The sequence below is a fragment of the Eptatretus burgeri genome, chromosome 11 (assembly GCF_056783735.1).
Source record: "Eptatretus burgeri isolate ZD-2024b chromosome 11, Ebu_testis_v1, whole genome shotgun sequence".
NCBI classification, from domain to species: Eukaryota; Metazoa; Chordata; class Myxini; order Myxiniformes; family Myxinidae; genus Eptatretus; species Eptatretus burgeri.
Window position 1 is genome coordinate 91,739,986 of NC_140971.1, and position 22,742 is coordinate 91,762,727.

Here is a 22,742-nt window from a genome sequence, read left to right on the forward strand (position 1 = left end):
CACGCCACTTGTGGGCGCCGATGCTGGACTCGTGCGGGGTGCGCACCGAGCAGCGTGTTCAGAGACATCACAGACTTTCCAAAGAAAAACGGATCAAAAACGACTCACGCCCACTTCTGTTCCGTCCTATCGGAGAGCGTGGGGCGATTTGGCCCCGCCTCCAGGGCGTTGGAGTGAGGACGCTATATGCAAATTAATGGATCAAAAAGCATTCACGCCCACTTTTCCTCGGTCCAATGGGGAGCCAGTTAGAGAGGTGAAGGGTCGTAGGCAGAGGGTCAAAGGTGAAGGAGTGAAGCCACGGGGCTTATATAAACGGCTGCGTTCGTCAGTAAAGTTAAGTTGAGAGTGGTGCGTTGGAACGAGTTGTCGGTGGAGCTGGGGCAGTTGTGAGGGGAGAAGTCAAGAGTGAAGAGTTGGGACGAGCCAAGAGAGGAGACGGAGAGGGCGATTCGACGGAGCTGTGGAGAGGTGGCGGCGGCGAAGGCGGACGAGGGGGTGCTCGCGTCGGTGCCGGGAGCTGCAGAGGGAGAGGCCAGCAACGCGACCGAGGTCGAGGAGGAGACGCTCGTCGCGGGACCCGACACAGGGTGATATCCTCCTCCCCCCCCCGAGCATCAACAACCCCCTCCTGTTTCCCCCCGCGCTGAGATAGTGCGACAAGGGGGCCCCTTTCCCACCCCCTACCAGACACTGTCCGCGAGGCCCGCGGAGTCGAGGCGCCACCGCCGCTCTGCGTCTCATCATCAGACGGGTAGGCCCGACACGGTCTCGGCCCCAGGCCCGCCTACCCCCCTCATCCTGGAGGGTGGTTCTTTTCTTTTGCTTTGGGAATATGTGTTGTCGGCGCCGTCTGTGAAGTAAAATTGTATAAGTGTTGCCGTGTGCTCGGTAGTCGGATAGCTCTGCATTGTGTTCTCTTTATATTTGCTTTTTGTGTAATATTGTGTTTCTTCTCCTTTTACATGTGCTTTTGGTGTAATTGTATATGTGTGCTTCCCGTTCATCACGAAATAAATGTGAGTTATGTTGAACTGTTTTCCCGCTTCGCTTCGTCTTTTCTTTCATTGAATCTCCATCTTGCTTCACGTAAAGGGTTGGTCGTGGGCTAAAACGCCCGATAATTAATCGAACCGTCGAGGCCGACGAATAACACTGCTCGGTTATCCCGATAGTACGGAATGGGTCGCTTAAAGTGGCCCGTGTCCGAAGTCGACCTGCGGCGAGGTGCGATCGCCCGGTCTACCCTCCGTGTGGGTACTTAGGTAGGTCGAATTTGGCGAGCAACCCTATCCCACGCGGGGGCCGATTGGCACGATCGTGGTGAGACCGAAAGGTCCACCCGTGACTAGTTCCCGGCGTTAGTCCGAGAGGGTCACGACTGGATTGTCCGTCCGGTGGGCGACGTGCCGCGATTCGAGTTACGTGGCCGTCCGCACGCCGGCGGGCGCGAATCCGCAACAATATGTTGTGATAAATCACTTCATCTCACCAAGTCATTCGCGTCAGTCGGGCTTGGATAATTTATAAGCATTTTTCATATTAATATTTGTTATTACACTATATTTCTGTCGTTCAGCCTGTGCCTTTGTGTAATAATTTGATAAATCAATATCCAGTTCTTGGGATACACCAAAGATAGAACCATCTTTACCAACATCAGTCATTTATATTAGATTAAAAATAATGTCATAATTTTTTTTTATTTTTGTTGAGTTGAAATCACACATATGGACATAATTGACCACAACACTTGGAATGTTTGATAAACACGATTCTGTAAGAATTTTATGACTTCAACAGGTGGTGGAAGACCAAAACTATCAAAATAATATTTGTCTTGATTATTAAAAATAAAAACTCAATGAGAACCTTTCCCATTATTATCTTCTAAGTTCATAATAATATTCTTTGTATGTTTAGGCACGTTTGCTAATTCATTTCTCATACATATAACCACATTATGAATTTTTAATTTCTTAAAATATTTGACAAGTTGTAAATTTGATGTTGTATTCTTTCCAAATTCCTTAAACCACTCATCAACGCTCATTTATTTGTTAGAAAGACATAATCCATTACCCCTTTTAGTTAATTTTACACCTACTTGTGCGATAGAAGAAAGCATATCTCCAACTAACAATCTTGCTTTATCAGGCAGACTTTCAAGTTTTTCAGCAAAATCTAAAATTACACCACTTCCACTAATTTGTTTCTCCAACTCTTTGTTATGTCTTTCCAATTCTTTTTGAGCCCGGAGTTGAGCCTTCCTTTCGTTGGAAGCTTTCACCGCTGTTGAAATACCACCCGTCAATGCTCCAGCCGCACTTAAACCAGCAAATAAAGGAATTAGAAATGGGAGAATTCCTCCACTCGTCTCTCTTATTGAATATTTTTTCAACATTCGTTTTGTCATTTAAATTTTAAGTGAGCCAGTATCATTCAAGATTTTCACCTGTTCTCATGTGAGCAAAACATCAATTCTTACTGCTCCTATTCTCTGAATTGTATTAACGTTAATCATACAAGGCTTTTGATTTTGAACACAAGATGGTAGTTTATGAAGATTGATTTGATTAACAGAGACCTCAGTTGGTACTTTGCCACTCATTTATTTAACAAAAAATTATGTGAGACTAATCATAACACCATTATCTGGTTTATTCTGTAATTCTGTAATTACATTACAGAATTAAATTCTGTAATTAATCTGTAATTGCTTCTTCCAAAAGCAAACAATATGCATCAACTTCTTCACTCTCTCCTATTTCAATGTATAGGGAAGTATCCACTCGATTAGACTTTATAGTTTCCTTTTGAGCACTCAGATCAAACGCATAGATTGTATACAAACTTTTAAATGCTGTCATATCCAAAATAGGTTCTTTATTTCCATTACTTTCACACACCTTTTGGTAACACTTGTATGCTTCAGCATCATCATTTTTTCCCCAATTAATTTCCAATCTATCTCGTGGATAAAATGTTCCTTCGAGAGAAGCATGAAGTTGTTTCACCTGAGCATTATCACTTAATGCATTATTCTTATCAGTAGCAGTATCGCCATCTGGTTTTTTAAAAAATGATCCACAGATATCGTGGCTTTCTTTCCAGAACACCTAAATCCCATGTGTAAGTGGTTTGGTTTAGTTTAACATGTTGACATCTTCTTTTAAGTTTTGATACATTGAGTGGTTTCTTTGAGTTAAGTCTTCTATTCAACAACTCTACTGTTTTAAGATTAGCAGTATATTCACTAATATATATTCTGCCATGGCTGCCATGGGCATAAATCATTTCATAAATTACAAATTTATTCTGAGCACCAAAAGCACTAACAACACCAAAAAGTAATCTATTTTCATAATCACTCCTTTGTCGTTGAAATCTAATTTTAAGACCATACAGAACTTTATCATGATCACAAAATCCAAATATACCTTTAAGAGGAACTACCAGAGTAAAACTATTAATAGTAGAGTTATATTTGTGGTTTGACCCCAAAGAAATTGATACAAAAGGTTTTTCAACGGTTTTGGGTAGGTTTTGACCTCCAAAATAACATACTAAAAATCTACTCAAATACACCTACCGGAAAGGGCCTATTTTCAAGATGGCGTCCAAAATGGCCACCGTGGGCTTAAATTTCCATAGAATGTGCAATAGCTGGCCTACATTTGTGATTTTTGTGTCAATTTCTATGTTTTGGAGGTCAACAAATCCAATGAAACCATTTTCAAAGCTGATCAGTGATGGGAAAAACCTTAAATCCAAGATGGCGTCCAAAATGGCCCCCAAAATGGCAGCAATGGGCATAAAATTGCTACTAAATTGTCAATAAATACCGTGCATGTGTGATATATGTGTCGATTTATATGTGTTGGCGGTCAACAAATCCACTGATATCATTTTCAAAGTTGATCAGTGATGGAAAAGCCTTAAATTCAAGATGGCGTCCAAAATGGCCCCCCAAAATGGCTGCCATGGGCATAAATTTGCTACTAAATTGTCAATAAATGCTGTGCTTGTGTGATGTATGTGTCGATTTCTATGTTTTGGAGGTCTACAAATCACCCGATATCATTTTCAGAGTTGACTAGTGATGGTAAGGCCTTAAATCCAAGATGGCATCCAAAATGCCCCCCCCCCCCCAAATGGCCACCATGGGCGTGTACTTGTTTTAAAACAGGCAATAAATGGACTACATTTGTAGTGTTTGTGTTTATTCCTATGTTTTGCAGGTCATGCCCAATCCTTCAAATAGTGTCTACCTGAAAAGTTGTCCCGTGTGTAGTGATCAGAATTATTTGACCATCTTGTGCATAACATAAATAAAAATATGCTTTGGTAATTTAGAAAGTAATAAATTAATCGGCTCTCACAATGATCACCATTTCCTCTAGAATGTACTTTCAATTAAAATGCCTTCAAGTTAGTGTAAATCGAAAACATCAACGAAAGTTCGTTCATTGAAGTAGCATTTACCATAGATAAACTATGCTTCCTCTTCGTCCTCCGATCCTGTCTTGTTGAAAGGATTTTCGCAGGTATCAAGTTGACAGGGTCCGCAGACGCTGTGGCATGGCAGACCGTATCCCCTACAGCTACAGCGACTTGTTCTACAGCCAGTTGTGCAGTTGCATCGGATCATCTTCAACAACTTTTCTGGAGCAGCGTCCTTGTCTGACATGACTGGAACTAGTTTATTGTCCTCCAGTTTCTAACCCCAGTCTGTTGCCTTCAAGTTTCCGTTCCTCCCCATCCAGACCATAATCTGATAGTATACTCTCAGAGAGTGAAACCTTGTTGAAGACGCTGTTGGTGGCAGATGTTCTGGGGTGACAAACGACTTAGCTGAAGCCAGTTTCTTCACAAAGACATTATATCGCAACTTGGCGAGGGAATCACAGGGATGTCCTCCAAATAATACTTTCATGGCATTGTTGCCGTTTTCCACGACCATGTCTCTTGTTTGGTTGGGGACAAGGAAGGTGTTTGCACAAGTCTTGATTGCTGAATCCCCCTTTGCCAGTTTCTGAAATGCTGACTTTTTTCCAATTCCAAATACTCAAGATGTCGAGTCACACCCAGTGAAGGCATGAAGGAAGAGACAATGTGGGCATAGCTCTTCACCCAATGATACTTTCAGCTGGTTGATATTGTGCACCTTCCAGTTCCTGGATGAATTGTCAGAACGAAAATACAGTTCTTTGCTGTCGACGCTAGCGTAATGCAATAATAGCACCAACAGATCTGTATCTTCTCCAATCAGGGTAGTTGATTGTTGGTATGACGATGTCACTGCTGCTTTTACTATGTCTACATCGGCATCCCTGGTGCATGAATTACGTTCAAGCCAATTTTCTTCATTTCCTCACTGATGAGGTTGATGAGCTGTTGCTTGTTGGAGCTCCTGGACAGGAACTCATCCTTTTTGCCAGAGAATTCTGTTCCAGGTGTGAAGCTGACTTCGGGATGAACAATATGGCCACGGCGCTTGTGTGTATTGTCCTTAATAGATGGTCCATCATCATAACCATCAAAAACGACTGTTGCTTTTTCATAGTGACGAATAGTGAAGTCAGCATACGACTTTGCTATCACATTGAAACTGTCCCCGGCTGTCCATGACAAACGATGCAGCAAGGAGCCACTATCAAGAGCATAGTGCTCACTTTGGGGAAGAGAGTCAGACACGGTATCATTTGACACTTTGGCAGAATGGTCTCTGATAGCTTGAACTAATTGAGGTTTGTCCGCTTTTCTGAAAATACCTATACCCTCAAATGCACAAACTTGAAACTGAAATGTATAATCAATAGCCGAGTTAGTAGTTATAAAGTAAGGAAAATGCACATAAGTGGGATTCCATATCAGAATTTCAAGTTTTGTTACACTAGCACTTGGCAAGAAATGATTTTGGACTGACCTGACCTCCACCTCAGGTACAGCTGACCTCCACAATAACGGATTAAATCCAATCCAAACATTGGAAGTATCAGATACGTATTGGGTATTTTGAGTATAACGAATTTTATTTATATATAGAATTTTTATTTTTATATTTTTATAGAAAATAGAAATTGAGTTTCTATTTTCTGTTTTATAGAAATTTTAACCCCATGGTGGCCATTTTGGATGTCATCTCAGATGCCTTTCCTGGTTTTAGAGACCTTCCCTTCACTAATCAGCATGACAAAATAGTTTTAGTTGATTTGTTGACCTCCAAAATATGTAAAACTGACACAAACATATCACAAATACACAGCATTTATTGACAATTTAATAGCAATTTTATGCCCATGGCCGTCATTTTGGGGGCCATTTTGGACACCATCTTGGATTTAAGGCTTTCCCATCACTAATCAACTTTGAAAATGATATTGGTGGATTTGTCGACCTCCAAAACATAGAAATCGGCACATACATCACACATGTTCGGCATTTATTGACAATTTAAAAGCAATTTTATGCCCATGGCCGCCATTTTGGGGGCCATTTTGGACGCCATCTTGGATTTAAGACTTTCCCATCACTGATCAACTTTGAAAATGATTTCAATAGATTTGTTGAGCTCCGAAACATAGAAATTGACACAAAAATCGCAAATATAGGCCAACTAGTGCCCATTCTATGGCAATTTAAGCCCACGGCGGCCATTTTGGACGCAATCTTGAAAATAGGCCCTTTCCGGCAGGTGGATTTGAGTAGATTTTTAGTATGTTATTTTGGAGGTCAAACCCTACCCAAAACCATTAAAAAACCTTTTGTATCAATTTTTTGGGGGTAAGGCTATTTTTTGTTGTAGATTTACCCGACTATAACTGCTTTTGCATCATCATTATACATTCCTTTCCTTTGACGATATCCAGGGTCTGTGTTTGTTCCCGTTGACATATCAGGAATAAAACCTTTGACAGCTCCCTTTCCCATTCAATCACCGAATGAATATAGTGTAAATTTCATCATTTCAGATACAGCAGAGACATCATCAACTGCTTCAACTTCTTGTGTTCCAATGTATAAATGAACACTATCAAACATTTTCCAGAAGAAATCATTTACGAGTGTAGCGTTTGTGTTATTCCCAGTCTAAATAAATTTAAATTTACACAACAAGAAACTTTTGGATGCATTCAAATAAGTTTGTTGATTATTTATTTCAAAACTTTTTGTACCATTTGCATTCCAGTCTGTTCCAGTTGTTGCATTTACCTTGAAGTAATCTTCTTTATTAGTGGAGTTTGAGATGATAATAGTATCATCCAAATCATAGATACTATCAATTGCTTCCATACTTGTATTTATTTAGGAAAAAAGATGTTAAAACTTTTGAAACCCTGACCCAAGTATTTGAATTATTTTCTGTCGTTCTTGGGGAGACAACCGAGTTTTGCCTTTCTTCATTTATAAGATTCCTTTTGGGCATCTTTTATACTCTTTATAGCACCCGATACATTTCCCACAGCAGAAGCAGTTGAACCAATTAGGTCTTTATGTTTAAGAATAGTTGAACCGATACCCATTGGAGTATCAATTATCCCATCTCCTCTAAATTGATGTCCGACACCCCTTTGTCTCTTAGGTTTATAGTATCCTCTACCAAGATACATACCTTCACCTTTGTAGTATGGGGAAAGGAACATCCCATTCCCCGTAATTATTTTATATTTTCCCAACTCGTGTTTCCTCACAATAACCATCATATTTATTTGTTGGAAAACTTCACGTAGGTGATTTCTGATGGATATAACTTCTCCATTAAAAGAAATCATACCATTATCTTGGTCGGTTATCCTAAAATTTACTCTGTGTATGGTTTTTCCTGACACAGGGAGATAAACCAGATTTTTTGGGTTCCATATCAAATTTATAACCAATTGGGGTTGAATATGCGCTGAATGAAAATATTGTATTTGTTCTTATTCCATCATTAAATGCACCATCAATCAAATCACAGTGAATTAATACCGAATTTATTCCTGAGGATATTTGAATGACATTATCACTGTGAAACGTCCCATTAGTTTCAACCTTTTTTGAGGAGAAACCCAATAACTCTCTAAATGAATTATCAATTGTGAAATCAAACTTGTAGTTATTTTTAAGTTTAATCGTTGATTTTGAAGTATGTTTTTGAATATCTATAACAATATTTTTTGGTTCATCACCCTGTTCTTTCATAAGACGAACAATTTCTGAAGATATTTGAGAAATCTTATATGCTCCGGGTGAAACTGTTATCGTTTTGTATCCATTTCCTGGATTATAACGAAACATCATTTTTCTCAGTAATATTAAAAAAGTATTATGTTTCCATGGACAATAAAGTCGCCTCATAGACTTTTGTTGTGTCAAGTTGTAGTGGGTATGGGAATGAAGATGTGTGGTCGCTTGTTGTGAAATTGAAACTAAGGATTGTGCTTCTCATCTTATTTAATATGAGATAAAATGTCTATATATTCGTATTTATTAATTATTTTCATGTTCATCAACTGGTCAAAAATGGCTGATGCTTCATTAAAACGATTATTTCCAGCCTTCTTACTACCTAACAACAACAATAACAGTCTATTAACTAATTGTGATGGGTCATTTGGAAGAAAACTAACACCTGAACCAAGCCTACTTAAAGCCTGAATAATGTGTTTCTCCTTCTCATTCTTGCTATGTTTACCAGAAAGACTAACCCTATAATTAACAGAGTCCAGTAGATCAATATATACTCTATCATCATTATTTTTCATATCCAATGGTTTATCAAAATACTTTGATTCATCCCTCACAGTTGAAGCTTGTCTTCCATCTTTAATGAGAAGAAACATTAATCTGGGGGTTAATTTAACAGGGGGTTGAGCAGAACTCAAGAACCTTAATTCATCATTAAATATCAATACCTTTTCTTGAACAAGATGAAATATTGCTGGTTGTTCTGTTGGAATGAGTCCTGCTTTGGTTTTTGATTCCACTGAATATTCATTGTTTTGAAGAGCATTCACAATATAATCAGTGGGTTGATTAATCTCTTCCAGTTGTTGAAATAATCCTTCATCATCATATTCTAATTCTCCTATATGCTCTAATTCTTCCTCTGTCATTTGACTGAAATCTTTTAACATTTGAAGTTTTTTAAGAGTACAGTGGTGCCCCTAGAATCCGAATTTAATTTGTTCCAAGAGGCTGTTCGGATTCCAAAAAGTTCGGATTCCAAAACTATTTTCCCAATAAGAAATAATGGAAAGTAAATTAATCCGTTCCTGGACCCCAAGAAAACCCACTTTCAACTCAAATTACCCATGTTTAAGGTAAAATAAGATGAGTAAATGACCTTTTCTGGGTCATGAATCTTTTTCCAAGCCTGGGGGATGAGCAGGAGCATTGTCGCTTCTTCCATCAGGTCTGGATGCAGCTCTGGCCTATCAGTGGACATTGGGATCCAAAACGTAAACTGTTCAGCCTGGTGGAGGTATGTAATTAACCATGAAGCACCAAATGGTGTTTTATATCCCAGTACACTCTGTGGAGACAAAAACGTGCCGTTTTCACCGGACGGTTCCACGGGAGAGAATCAAGAGGTGAAGCGATTGGGTGACGCAGCATTACGTCACTACCATGCTCGCGAAAAAAAACGTTGAGTTCGTTAAAGCTGATTCGTCAGAGGGTTCATTGAATGAGTTTGCTTCACGATGGGTTTTCGCGCTTTTATTGTTTCTTTATTTTTCAGAATCCTACACACGGTCGATTTCAGCAGCTCGAACATGGCAGCGAGATCAGACACGCGTACCGCTCTCATGCTTAGCGATAAGTTCTTTCTTCAACTCAATTGTCGTTCTCACAGACTTCCTCTTACTCCTGTTTGCTTCACTGCTCTTCTTGGGTGCCATGGTGAATGCACAAGGGTGATAACTGAATAAAAATGCACAAATGAAGGTGAAAACACGAGGTAAAGTAGCTATCAACACACAAGAGATGCTTTCACGAGTACTTCCACCGACGAACTGAATGAACAAAGTGCGACGATGCGGGTCAAACAGGCGGGGGAGACGCTTCGTGAACAAACATGAATGCCACGTTGTGTTCAGTTTTCGAAAATGTGTTCAGTTTTTCGGGCAAAATTTTCTCTAAAAAATTGTTCGGATTCCAATTTGTTCAAACAATGGGGCATTCGGATTCTGGGGGCACCACGGTATATTCTATTGTGGGAACTATGGAAACATCTACAATTTTTTCTTGGGAAGTTTTTAAAAGTGGTTTAAAAAATTTCTCTTGTTTTCTTTCAAATGCTTCTTCACCCGTTAGTTTCTGTTTGCGTTTCTTCTTTATGTCTTCCTGTTGTTTTACAACTTTTGAAACCAACTCTTGATGTTCCTTAAATCTTCTTGCTCTTTCTTTCGCATCCATTTATTTATTGGAAAATATTTAATGAATTATAAAGATTAACAGGGAAATTTTCCTTTTCTTCATCATTAAAGTAGATGTGTTCAAATAAATCCTTTTCTTTAAATATTTCATCAAATTCTTTCTTAACATTAATACTGATTGTAATTTCTTCTTCACTAATACTTGTTTCTCTACTTTTCATACGTCTGTGTTGAGTTTCTTCATCAACATCAAAACCGAATGATAAAATTTTAACTCCACTCAGATGTTTCATAATTTGTCTAATTCCTTCTGGATTAGTTTCTAATATCCCAAAACTACCAGATTTTAGTTTCTTTAACTCACTCTTACAATGTGAATATTTTGTTGTACCAAGAGAAACCTCCTCAAATATTTGACCTTCATTCCTCAATCACATATGTTCCTCCACTGAAATATAGTGATAATCTTCACCTGTTACTTCTCCAGGTCTTATTGCTCTAGTTGGTGTTGTTGATATAATGCGTATCATGGGGTGTTTTTTAAGTAAATTTACAATATTCTCATTTGTACTATACAAGGACCTTGATTTATGAAAGTTTTTTTCCAGAAGCAGATTTACCCACAAGATTTATAATAATAGTTGTCATTTATATATGCATTTGTTTATAAAATAAAAAATATATCCCTTAATATCTCATCTTGTTTCACAACAATATATTTGTATTTTTCAGTCGTGTGCTTCATGTAATCCCCAAATTCCTTTTTACTACATAATGTAGAACAATTATCTCTCCAAAAATTGTTTATATCTCTTGAATTTAACTTCAAAAAAATAAAAGTATTAGCATTGTTCCTGATGGAACGACGAGGAAGTTGAAAGTATGATTGACTAAGATAAATACAATTACAAGAAGAATGTCTCCCTCTTGTGTAGTAGCTGTCCATTACCGTTTGGTTTCTCCCATTAACACAATGATCAAAGTTCTTTTTTTTGATTTAACCAAATCTTGGGGAGAAGGTATATCATCCGTATTATCACTAAGAATACAACTTATCAGTTTTGATTTATTTTTATATCTCTGTGTATCACAAAATAGTTGTATTATATCTTTAATGTTATAATCATTTAGATTGTTTTGAAGTTTAAATAAACCGATTATATCTTCTTTTTGAAGACCAGCATTAAAACCTTGTAAGAGTAGTTGATACTCAGGTTGAAAACTTGACTTTGTGAAAATTATTAAATTATCATAGTCTAAAAAGTTGGGAGTCAGGAGCATCTTTAAAAGTAAGCAGGTTTTTCCACATCCGCTTGAACCAACTATGAGACATCTTAATTAATTTGAAAGATTTTTCTGATTGTTAAATTTTATTTTATTTTCCCAAATGGGTAAAAAATCATTCATTTATATATTTGGAAAACAGGTTATTTAATTTATAATTGGCTTTTTTAGAAACTCCATATTTTAATCAAAGTTCGAGTTTAATTTCAAGATAATCCATTATTTTATTTATGCAATATCTTGTGTTGATATTTCCCTGAAATGACAATCGTGAATAATATATAACAATAATCCTTTGAACGTTTCTCCAACACGTTCAGTTTCTTCCCTTGTAAGGAAAGGTGTGTTATCACCCTCATACTTTACATTCATTTCTCTAATCAATCTTGTAAAGTAATTCATTTTTGGTGTAAATCTAAAAGAATTATTTTCCTTTTTATATTTTTTATTATCATTAATTGGAAGATAATCACAGAATATACATTGTTTATAGGCTTTTGACTCTGTGTTTAATCCCCGTCTTTCACACGCAGGACAATTCTCAAATTTGTCATATGGAGAATCAGGGAATTCAAGAGGCTCAAAATCTCGCGTATTTATAAAGTAAAACTTTACTAAAACTGAAATTCATCTTTGGTACTTTCACAATCATCTATAAAACTACTTTCATAGCTATCGTTTGAACACAAACTCTCGGTATCATAACTCTCATAATCTTCAAAATCTTAAGTTGAATAATGACTCATATTTAATTAGTAGAAAAAAAAAAAACATTACCATCGATATCTATATACTTTTTTTCATTAACAGATTCAACTACTACATTTTTATAATAAAAGTAATTTTAAAATGATCCTTAACTACGATTGAACGAAATGTCATTTCACCTGATATATTAACATCCTTTATTTCATCAGGATTTATATCTTTAGGGTTGTTGAAAAAAATACAAATTTCTCCTTGCATATTGCAGATGGTCTTATCTTTTCTTTCTAAAGCTTCATCCATAAGGTTTTTATTTTTTGATACTTTTTCTTGTTTCATTGCTTTTTCTAGTTTTGAATACATTACCAGAAGGAGAGGAGAAACTTTTGTTGGAGATATTTAATTGATGTTCTTCCAGATATACTAAAAGCCCTTCCACTGAAGGAAATTGAAGAAGTCATATTATTCACCATAATTGTTTTTATCCAATAGTTGTTATATTTATCTTTGTTCAATTTTACATCCTTGACATATTTCTCAGTATCTTTAACAAATGAAGAGATTGATTGAAACTTGTCTTTTTTGTATTGAAACATTGTATTTATTAAGTGAAAAAAGTTGGAGGATAAAATGGTTTTAAGCACAGATTCACCTATAAATTAAACGAAATTTTCATCAAGAAAATTTTAGTTTAAGTAAAGTTTTATTATATAAATATGGTGAATACAACGTACTGCGATGTTTGTAATCATGAATATAATTATTATAAAAAACACCTTGAAACCAGCAAACACACTTTCAATCTCTTCAGACAAATATCTCCACTTCACTAAGAAACAAAACATTGTGATAATGATATTCTTAAAAAGAATTATAATGAACATCTTCAATCACGCAAACACAAGAACAATGAAGAAAGGGAGGGCGCCACTAAATTCTCCATTGAAAACACTGATGAAGCATTTAAAGGACATATAAATGTAAGATTGTTTCGCTTTAAAGACCCTGGACCATCTTCAATCATGGAAGCTGTTGATATGGTTAAACAAAGTATTAAAACTATAATTAAAAACACATTAAGTGAAATGAAAACTTTTAAGTTTTATATGGGAGTAAAATTGAATATGGTAAGACAAGGTGATGAAACTACTCCCGAAATGAGGACAAACCCTCACTTTATCTTATCATTTCAAGATTTTGTAAGATGTGATGTTTACGATGAACTCCAGAGACAAGAACAAGATGTTGATAACACTGAAGTAGGTAGTGGATTTGCAATTACAAAAATTATCTTTTTGGATATACACATCTTAAAATCAGATCCTCTTCAAGCTTCTTCTTGTATTGATTTACCAAAAGAGATAAAACTTAAGAAAGCAGTTGTTAATATTCAAAACAAAGATAATAAATGTTTTCTCTGGTCTGTTCTTGCTCACTTACATCCTCCACAATGGAATTCTGAAAGGGTTGAAAATTATAAGAAATACGAGAACAAATTGAATGTTAAAGATTTAAAGTTTCCAATGTTATTGAGAGATATTTCTAAATTTGAGAAAATGAATAATCTATTTGTTAATGTATATGGATTAATGTATACAAACAAAGTTCAGACATTAAAAATTTCATGCAACTATAAAAATGATGAAACACATTGACCTTCTCTACTTTACTTCAAAGGAAAAATCACATTATGCATTCATCAAAAATTTCTCAAGATTAACCAAATCACAACGATGGAAGAGCAGGGCGATGGGACAAAAATATGATGGCAGACTACTGCTGGAGCATCAAACGAGATTGCCCTGTGGAAGTCCACAAACGCAAGAGCGACAAGTGCAAATTCTTGCCTAAATAGGACCTATTTGAACTTTGCATTCCATCCTTATCAATTGTTCTGAATCACCTATCGTCTTTATGTCGAAATATATGTTAATTTAAATTTGCTTTTAATTCAAATTGTAACTTACCAAATAAATGTTGAAAATGTTGAATTGCAAAATATATGTTTAATATAAATTTGCTTTTAAACAAATTGTAACTTACTAAATAAATGTTGATAATGGTGGATTACAAAAAATCTAGAACTTACAGAGAGAAACTAACTTCAGATTTGAATTCAGCACACTCAAATTAGGTAGGGTCAAGTGCTGGTATCAATGCAACAAAAACTTTGTTCCCCAGTGTAATGTACAAATGAAGAAAATTAAACACCATTGTTACTCTTTCCAATGAAAATCACTCCAAAGGCAAGACATACGATAATCCAGGTCACAAAGAACTCTGTAGTAACGTCTAAGGATCTGCAGGCCTCTCTTGCATTGGCTAATGTCATCGTTCATGAGTCCACCATCAGGAAAACACTGAACAAGAATGATGTACATGGAAGAATAGCAAGGAGGGAACAACTGCTCTCCAAGAAAAACATTGCCGTCCGTCCCAAGTTTGCCAAAGACCACCTGGATGATCCAGAAGGCTATTGGAAGAACGTTCTGTGGACAGATGAGTCGAAAGTAGAACTTTTTGGTTTAAATGAGGAAAGTTATGTTTGTTGAAAACCAAACACTGCATTCCAACATAAAAACTTCATCTCAACTGTGAAGCATGGTGGTGGGAGTATCATGGTTTCAGGCTGTTTTGCTGCCTCAGGACAAAGATGGTTTGCCATCATTGATAGAACCATGAATTCTAGATTGTACCAGCAAATTATACAGGAGAATGTCAAGGCATCCATCCATGAGCTGAAGCTTCACAGAAAGTGGATCACGCAGCAAGACAACGATCCTATGCACGCAAGTAAATCTACAAGAGAGTGGCTGAAGCAGAAGCGATTTTGCATTTTGGAATGGCCAAGTCACAGTCCAGACCTTCACCCAATTATAATGTTGTGGTGGAACCTGAAGCGATCAGTTCATGTAAGAAAACCCACAAATATCTCTGAGTTGAAGCAGTTCTATAAGGAGGAATGGGCCAAATTCCTCCAAGCCGATGTGCAGGACTGATCAAAAGTTACAGGAAACGCTTGGTTGAAGTTATTGCTGCTCAAGGGTTCAGCAGTTGCTGAATGTTAAGGTTCACGTACTTTTCCAACAAATAAATCGAATGTCGGATCATTTTCCTCAATAAATAAATGAAAAAACAGATTTTGTGTGTTATTTGGCTAATCAGGTTCTCTTTATCTATTATTAGGACTTCAATGAAGATCTGATCACATTTTAGGTGAAATTTATGCAGAAATAGAGAATATTCTAAGCGGTTCACAAATTTTTCTCACCACTGCAGATGTTATTCGTCGAATGGATGATGGTGAACATGCCACTGATGTTACCAGGTTATTAAGTTTCCCTCTGACTACGATGCGTACCATATATAACTTGAGGGCTGCGATCGGAGATCACTGATGGTTCCCGGTATAGCCAACTCATAATATCAGCGAATTGAAATTCTGCCTCATAATGAAAACAAACTTCTTTTTTTTCCGCAAAAGGCGGGACACAAAGACTAAACACGTAATGCCTCCCTCCGGGAATCATAAAAATGTCGCCGTTCATTGAAGGAGGAGGAAAAAGAAGAGGTGCTGCCAATTTTGACCACTTCCAGAAGAGGATTGTTTTTATTTAAATGTCTGGTCATTTATTATTATTTTTATACACATGTCTACTTGAATATAACTGTCAGTCAAAAAGCAGGGTAACATCACAGGTAAAAAGCAACCACCACAAAGAGGAATCCTCCATAGTTACCCATGCACTCTGTTATCCCACTTGCAATCATCTTCATTTTAAGCAGATTATAGTTCACCATCTGCTTTCTCACTCCTCCGACCCTCCCCAAATACTACAGAATTCACATGTCCTTCCAGTCATCCCGTCCTGGTTATATTTCCAAAATCCAGGCTGACTGTACACCTCAACTATTTTATTCCTCGCTTCTCCTGTCTGTAGAACCACTTTACAGAGACTGTTCTTTCCCACCCTTCCCTCCAGAATGTCAAGCAAGTAGTTCACTGCCACCTCGTGTCATTCCGCAACCTAACTCATGATATTTATTACCCCCATTAAATTGGGAGGAGAGATTTGGGTGGGGTTAATGAGGGTAGAAAAGATTATGGTTTTAGAATGGCGACAATCTGAGATGGCGGTGAACGGCTGTCTTGAAGACGTGGAGGGAGGAATGAGATTGAAGAGGATGTGGAAGTCGATTCCACAGGCAGGAAAAAAAGAAAATAAAAAAGAGAGGAACAAATGAGTGGAAGTGAGCAGTGAGCCTGGATTTTGGTAGTTTCACCAGAAGGGGTTGATGGTGGATCGTGAGAGCCCTGCAGAAACCTGAGAGGGACAAAGCACGGAAAGACCAGAAAGGAGGCGGTAGAAGACAGAGAGACCACTGACCTGTCTGCAATGGCGAAGTGATAGACTCAGTTTCAGCACGGGAGATTCTAATGATCTTGAAGGCCTTGGTTTCCATGTCATCAAGCTGAGCAGGGTGTGAGGTAGGGCCCAGAGGGCAGAGCACTACTTGTAGGTGGATAGGAGTTCACATTTGCCAAGGAAGGATTTTGTACGATGGAGGATGCCCAGTTGGCAGCTGGCATGGGAGGGCAACTTTGATATGCAAATCCATATCATATCACACACACACACACACACACACACACACACACACACACACACACACACACACACACACACACACACACACACACACACACACACACACACACACACACACACACACACACACACACACACACACACACACACACACACACACACACACACACACACACACACACACACACACGTCTAAAATAAATTACACCATTGACTAAATGAGAATCCCACTGTATTAGTGTTATTATTGTTTTTATTATTATTATTATAAAGTGTTTTTTGAAAGCAAGAATCCTCATTGACTAGATGTGGGGGAAAAAAAAATTTTTCTCGTGTATAAATTTACGATTATAAAGGGTTTTTGAAAAACCACACCATGTTGCTCCAAATTAGCACACCAAACGAGACAACACACACAGATTATCATTTTTCATGCCGCCTCCCATCCCACGGTAAATTTCTTCCCCCACTGTTTATCTGCATGAATATTCCTTGTCCACATATTATAGGTCAAAGGTCAGTGTACAGAATCATCCAGCTCTTCCCCCGAGCCTTGACCAGTTCCACTTATGAGCACATCAATAATTAGGAAAACAAACAAATAAAGTAAGATGAGGAACATTTACACTCACCGTTTAGCCATCTGCTCAATGTTGTACCCAGGGCTCGGATCATTCGATATCTGGTGCAACAAAGCAAAGCAAATGTTGTAGAAATTGTGAGATATTTATGTATAACGATAATGTAATACCTCGACGTCTCCAACACTCCACCTGGTTATACCTTGAGTACACGTGCAAAGCGATCGAGACAGTTTCCCACGGCAATGTCAATTGTCTCGCCGAAGATACGATATCGCCGCTCAAGATATGAGATCACCTGTCCAGAGGGGGTAGGGGGGGGGCAGTTGACAAATGTCACCAATTTCCACAAAACATTGATTTTTATAACAACGCCTCGGGCTCATTGAGGAACTTGCACAAGAATAGTTAAACAGAATGTGAATAAAACCATAATCAAAATAATCCATCAGCTAATAGCCACAGCCCATTTGTACAGAAATTGCATAAAGGACAAGGAACGCCACTGGAAATCAATGGATTAGTTCAGGCCGGAATTGTAACGTCAGACTCACTAACACAATCACCGTTCCAAATTGTCACGTTTCTTTTCTTTGTGTAGAGAGTTAAGGCTCGTGGAAGAGCAAGAACACTGGACAGATCAGGACGCAACAGGACAAAATGAACCATGGAGAGAGAGAGAGAAAAAGAGAGAGAAAGAGAAAGAGAAATACAAATATATAAGATGGAAAACATCAACAACAGGGCCGAGGGACAAAATGGAGGGTAACTTGGATAAACAATGGTTGTTGGGGAGGAATGAAGGGTGGGAGAGCACAGATGGGGTGAACAAGATGGATACAGAAGGAAACTCTCAGGAAGGAAAAAAATATGTTGGAAGGAAGTGGGCTTGGGGGTAGGGGAATGGGTTAATGGGGGTAGAAAAAAAAACAAAATCATGGTTTTGGATTGGCAATGATCTGAGATGGTGATGAACAGTTGTCTTGATGACTTGGAGGGAAGAATGGGATTTGAAGAGAATGTGGAAGTTCGTTCCAGAGGTGGGGAAAAAGAAGAACGAATCAATGGAGGTGAGCAGTGATTTTGGATTGAGGTAGTTTCACCAGAATGGGGTTGATGGTGGACTATGTGTGCCCTTCAGAATCATGGGAGTGGAGGGGGGTGGGAGGCAAAGCACGGAAAGAGCAGAGGGTGCAAAACCATAAAGGAAACAAGAGAACAGAGAGACCACCAACCTTTCTGCAGTGGGAAAATGAGAGGCCAATAGATTCAGCTTCATCACAGGGGAAATTGCAATAATCTTGAGGGCCTTAGTTTTCATGGTGTCAAGCTGAGCAAGGCATGAGGAAACATAGAGTTGGGTTCAAGCTCAAATTAGTTCTAGCCTGAACTGGTTCACAACTTCCTGGACAAGGTGCAAGTCACAACATGAAGGACAGGTTTCCACATAGGCCTAACAAATAATTCATACCTATGAGGAGTGATTGCTCCACATGATGGAATTGCAATTCTGTCTCTCATATTGAGATAAAACCAGCTGTCCTGTCCATATTTATGTTGTCGATGGTTAATATATATATATATATATATATATATATATATATATGTATATATATATATATATATATATATATATATATATATATATATATATATATATATATATATATATATGGTTGATAAAGAGTAACCCATTGTGTGTTTGTATTCTGGCCAAACATTCTCCTTATGGTTACCTGTGTAATTAGTGCTACCTACAGTGTGTCGGAGTGTGGAGATATGCTGAAGCATGATGTGCTAAATATGGATATGGCACAGGCATGATGTGGCAAATGGCTATTACATTGCGACTTTAACTGTACAATCTGAGTTGCATGATTTGATAAACTTATAGTCATTGAGGTATTTACCGATTGCATACATGGGCGAGTAAATTTAAACCACACTTTAAAAAAAAGAAAAAGAGGAAGATTTGGAAGAAAACAAAAACATAGCGTGGGTATGGGAGTACGAGGTTGGAGTGGAAGAGAATAGCATATTTGTTCCTCTTCTTTTGCATGCAGCACACGGCTGCGAGGAGCATTATTCACCGAGAACACGGCTGTGCCGCTGATGCATGTCCCCGTAGGTTAGAGCAGGAATTTGTAATTTGTTCAGGGTGTCCGCGAGAGCTCGTCTACTCTTTGCGGAGGACATCATGGGATCTTTAACTTACACCAACTAATACCGGAAGACAGGGCGGTCCAGGTTGACATCCAGTCGAGGGGACGGCACACACATTGGGGAAATCACCCTGCCTGTGAAACACCAGAATGACCGTGTATAGCTCGGCCCAAATTCAAACCCAAGCGAGACAGCTCAGAGGTAGGTGAGTGTGCATACCTATCGGCTACCTTGGCAGGTGGGGTCACTTTGATGGGTATACGCTATTGAGCGTTCCAACGCTCCTTGTGAAAAACGTGCATCGTTTAGAAGCAAAACAACCAAATGACACCCAGAGAGACAGATCACTCCACCATGGTATTTGAAACAGCAATACTGAATACTCATGCTTGTGTCCACAAGAGATTGAGCATGATAGGACAACAACCCACCTGGGTGTTTCCTCCACTCACATAGAGCACCGTTGGATTTCCTGCACCAGTGACCAGGCGGCCCATCTCGATGTGACCCACACAGTGATTTACCGCAACCATTGGGCGGTTCCACAGCTGGGCAAGCGTGCGAGCAACCACGGCAACTGCTGCCAGTGGAGCTCCCATGCCAGGTCCTGCAAGCCAAGTTCACGCACCATTGCCATAACAAGTGCTTCCGCAATCATCCCCACAACAACCGCACAAACTCTTCGCATTATGCACACGTTATATCCACCTGTCCAATTTAAATTGAAGTTTTAGTGGTTTCAAAACAAAGTGGTAATTGATTTGCAGATAACACGAAGAGGTCAGCATGTCATCCGAAGTTTCTGTGAACCTTTAGTGAAGGCAATGCAGTCAATGTCGGATGGTTGGAGATTTGCTTCCTGGAGTGATTCCTTCAGCACCGCAAGGATGTGTTTACGATGGTGGCGGGCAGTGTCACGAGGCAAGAATCCTGCACAATAATCAGAGGATAGGATACACATTTCCTTCGTCTTACCCCTCATTCATTCATCAATTCGTTCATTCATCTGCGGTACCTAGTTGCTGGTTGCATCTTTCCTAGGGTATGGCTATGCTGATGTCATGCCAGGAAGTTCAGATTTGGCCAGGTTATCAGCACACAATGGCCTGCCATTTTTGAGAAAAAAAATAAACATGGGATCATTAACATTGACCACCGAATGAAAGAAGATTGTTCAACTGGCTTAACTTCCCCTCTGGAGGGCAGCATACTCAACGATGGCCATCTCGAGTTGGCGTTGGAATCTAAACTAAGATGAGGGAACTCAAAGACGGGTACGTCTCGGCTATTGTGTCAACGTAAGTATGACATAAACGCCATTTCAAACAGCTGTGCATGCCGTTTTCCATAAATGACGTCATCATTGACCAACGCCGTGCAAGACAGCTTTACTAAGGATTATTCAGATGGAGGTATCTGCTCATCAGATGCCAATGCTTCATCGGAAAAGGTAATAAGTATGGCAAGCTTTGGATTTGCTATCAAAAGGAGCACATCATTCGACGCATGTTCACACAACCCAGGATAAAAACCGCTAGAGATTGTTGAGCGAACTCCTGTTTGGAATGAAGAATGTTCATGCCTGTGACACTAAGCAGTCCTTCACAAATACATTTTCATCCAACCACCCTGTTGGGGGGACGCGGGAGGTGCACGCATATTTTAAACAATGTGACTGATGGTATTTCAGCCTATTGAACGATTAAAAAGGGTGATGTTTCGCCGCCATTGTGCGGTGTGGCAACAAACGGGTCAACTCACGACGAAAGGAAGTGCTACAAACCACCGGCCATTATAGACAACCACGATGAACGAGCAAACATCAAAGTGCCGGTGAGAATTCAATTATCCGAGATTCACCGAAAGCCATGCCCATGTCCGATTGTACAGCGAGCATAGGCTCATATAATAGTGTAGGCGATGGAAAGTATACAACGAAACGCACTGACATAGGGGACAATAATCGGACAAAACATGGGGATGAATGACTGAGGACGAGGAGAGACGTCGGGATACAAGCTGGAACACTTCAAGTTCGACATTTGCGGCTGCCTAAGGAGACTGCTTCGGCAGCACCAACGCTCTGCACAGAGTATGGTTCCGGTGGATGGATGGATGGGTGGTGGAGAGGAAGGCGAAAGGGTGCCACATACTTCCTCTGATTGAGCTGTACAGTTTTGAGTTTGTACAATTTAAACCTTCATTTAAATTGAATTAAATACCTGAAGACTGCAGAACACAAATCGCCTTTACCATGTGTCCAAAACCAAGCGATACATCAACGTACAAAATCCCGTCCAAAATGACGGTTTGGAATTATTTTATCCAAAACTGTTCAAGGGGACTGGAAGATGTGATGTTTCAATTCATAGCAAGAAGCGTTATTTTAAAACACTGCATGTACAAATGTTGCCCTATTTTTGTTATCTTCTGGGACATTTCGTTTCGAGGGTACAGCATCGTGAGCGTGCCAAAGTCCGAAGCCTTGGCCTAGTGTCAGTACAGGTATGCTTTTATCTCTTTTATTTATTGGACATCGCACAATGTAAATGAACACTCGTTTTATATCACGTACAGTGAACTTCACCTCTCTGCGCCTTGTATTTATTGACTCAGCCTGTCTGCCTTCCGAGGTCGGGAAAATGAGTACCAGCTTACTGGAATGGTGGGGGGGGGGGGCACATCTGCGCTCCCAGTAATGATGCAACCAGCAGCCACAGACGACATAAGGGCCCACGTGGGGTATTGTGTTCGATTAACTCTCGAGTTAGGCATTTGTGTTAAATTCTATTCATCAGTCGCATAAAAAATTCCAACTTGTTAATTAATTAGTCATGCGTCAAGTTTATTATGGTCACAACCAGGTAAGGGGTTTGGTAAATGTGCACAAATAGAAGATTATTAGAAGTCAAGCAATGCAAATTTTCAATCACGTTCTCAACTTTTCATGTCCAGTTACTGTGTGGAAGGATTGAATGCTTCATCCATCTTTGTGAAACATTTCTTGCATGAAACCCATATTATCCTGTCATCTGTGA

The 22,742-nt window shown here is 38.8% G+C and overlaps 1 protein-coding gene across 5 annotated transcripts in view; it reads right to left on the reverse strand.

Annotated features, from left to right (window-relative positions):
- Positions 1-22,742, reverse strand: part of OSGEP (O-sialoglycoprotein endopeptidase) — a 62,115-nt gene that overhangs the window by 31,096 nt on the left and 8,277 nt on the right. For 3 of the 5 annotated variants that reach the window (XR_015049570.1, XM_085847381.1, XM_085847380.1), the window contains exons 2-5: positions 20,515-20,634; positions 20,136-20,311; positions 17,744-17,839; positions 17,593-17,642 (exon numbers count right to left, since the gene is read on the reverse strand). Coding sequence is in view for 4 of the 5 variants with exons in the window: in XM_085847381.1 (XP_085703507.1) it covers positions 17,593-17,642; positions 17,744-17,839; positions 20,136-20,311; positions 20,515-20,634 (442 nt within the window). In the remaining variant the exon portion in view is untranslated. Of the gene's footprint in view, positions 1-17,592; positions 17,643-17,743; positions 17,840-20,135; positions 20,312-20,514; positions 20,635-22,646; positions 22,675-22,742 lie in introns of those variants that run through there. The other 2 variants (XM_085847383.1, XM_085847382.1) reach the window with 2 other exon arrangements.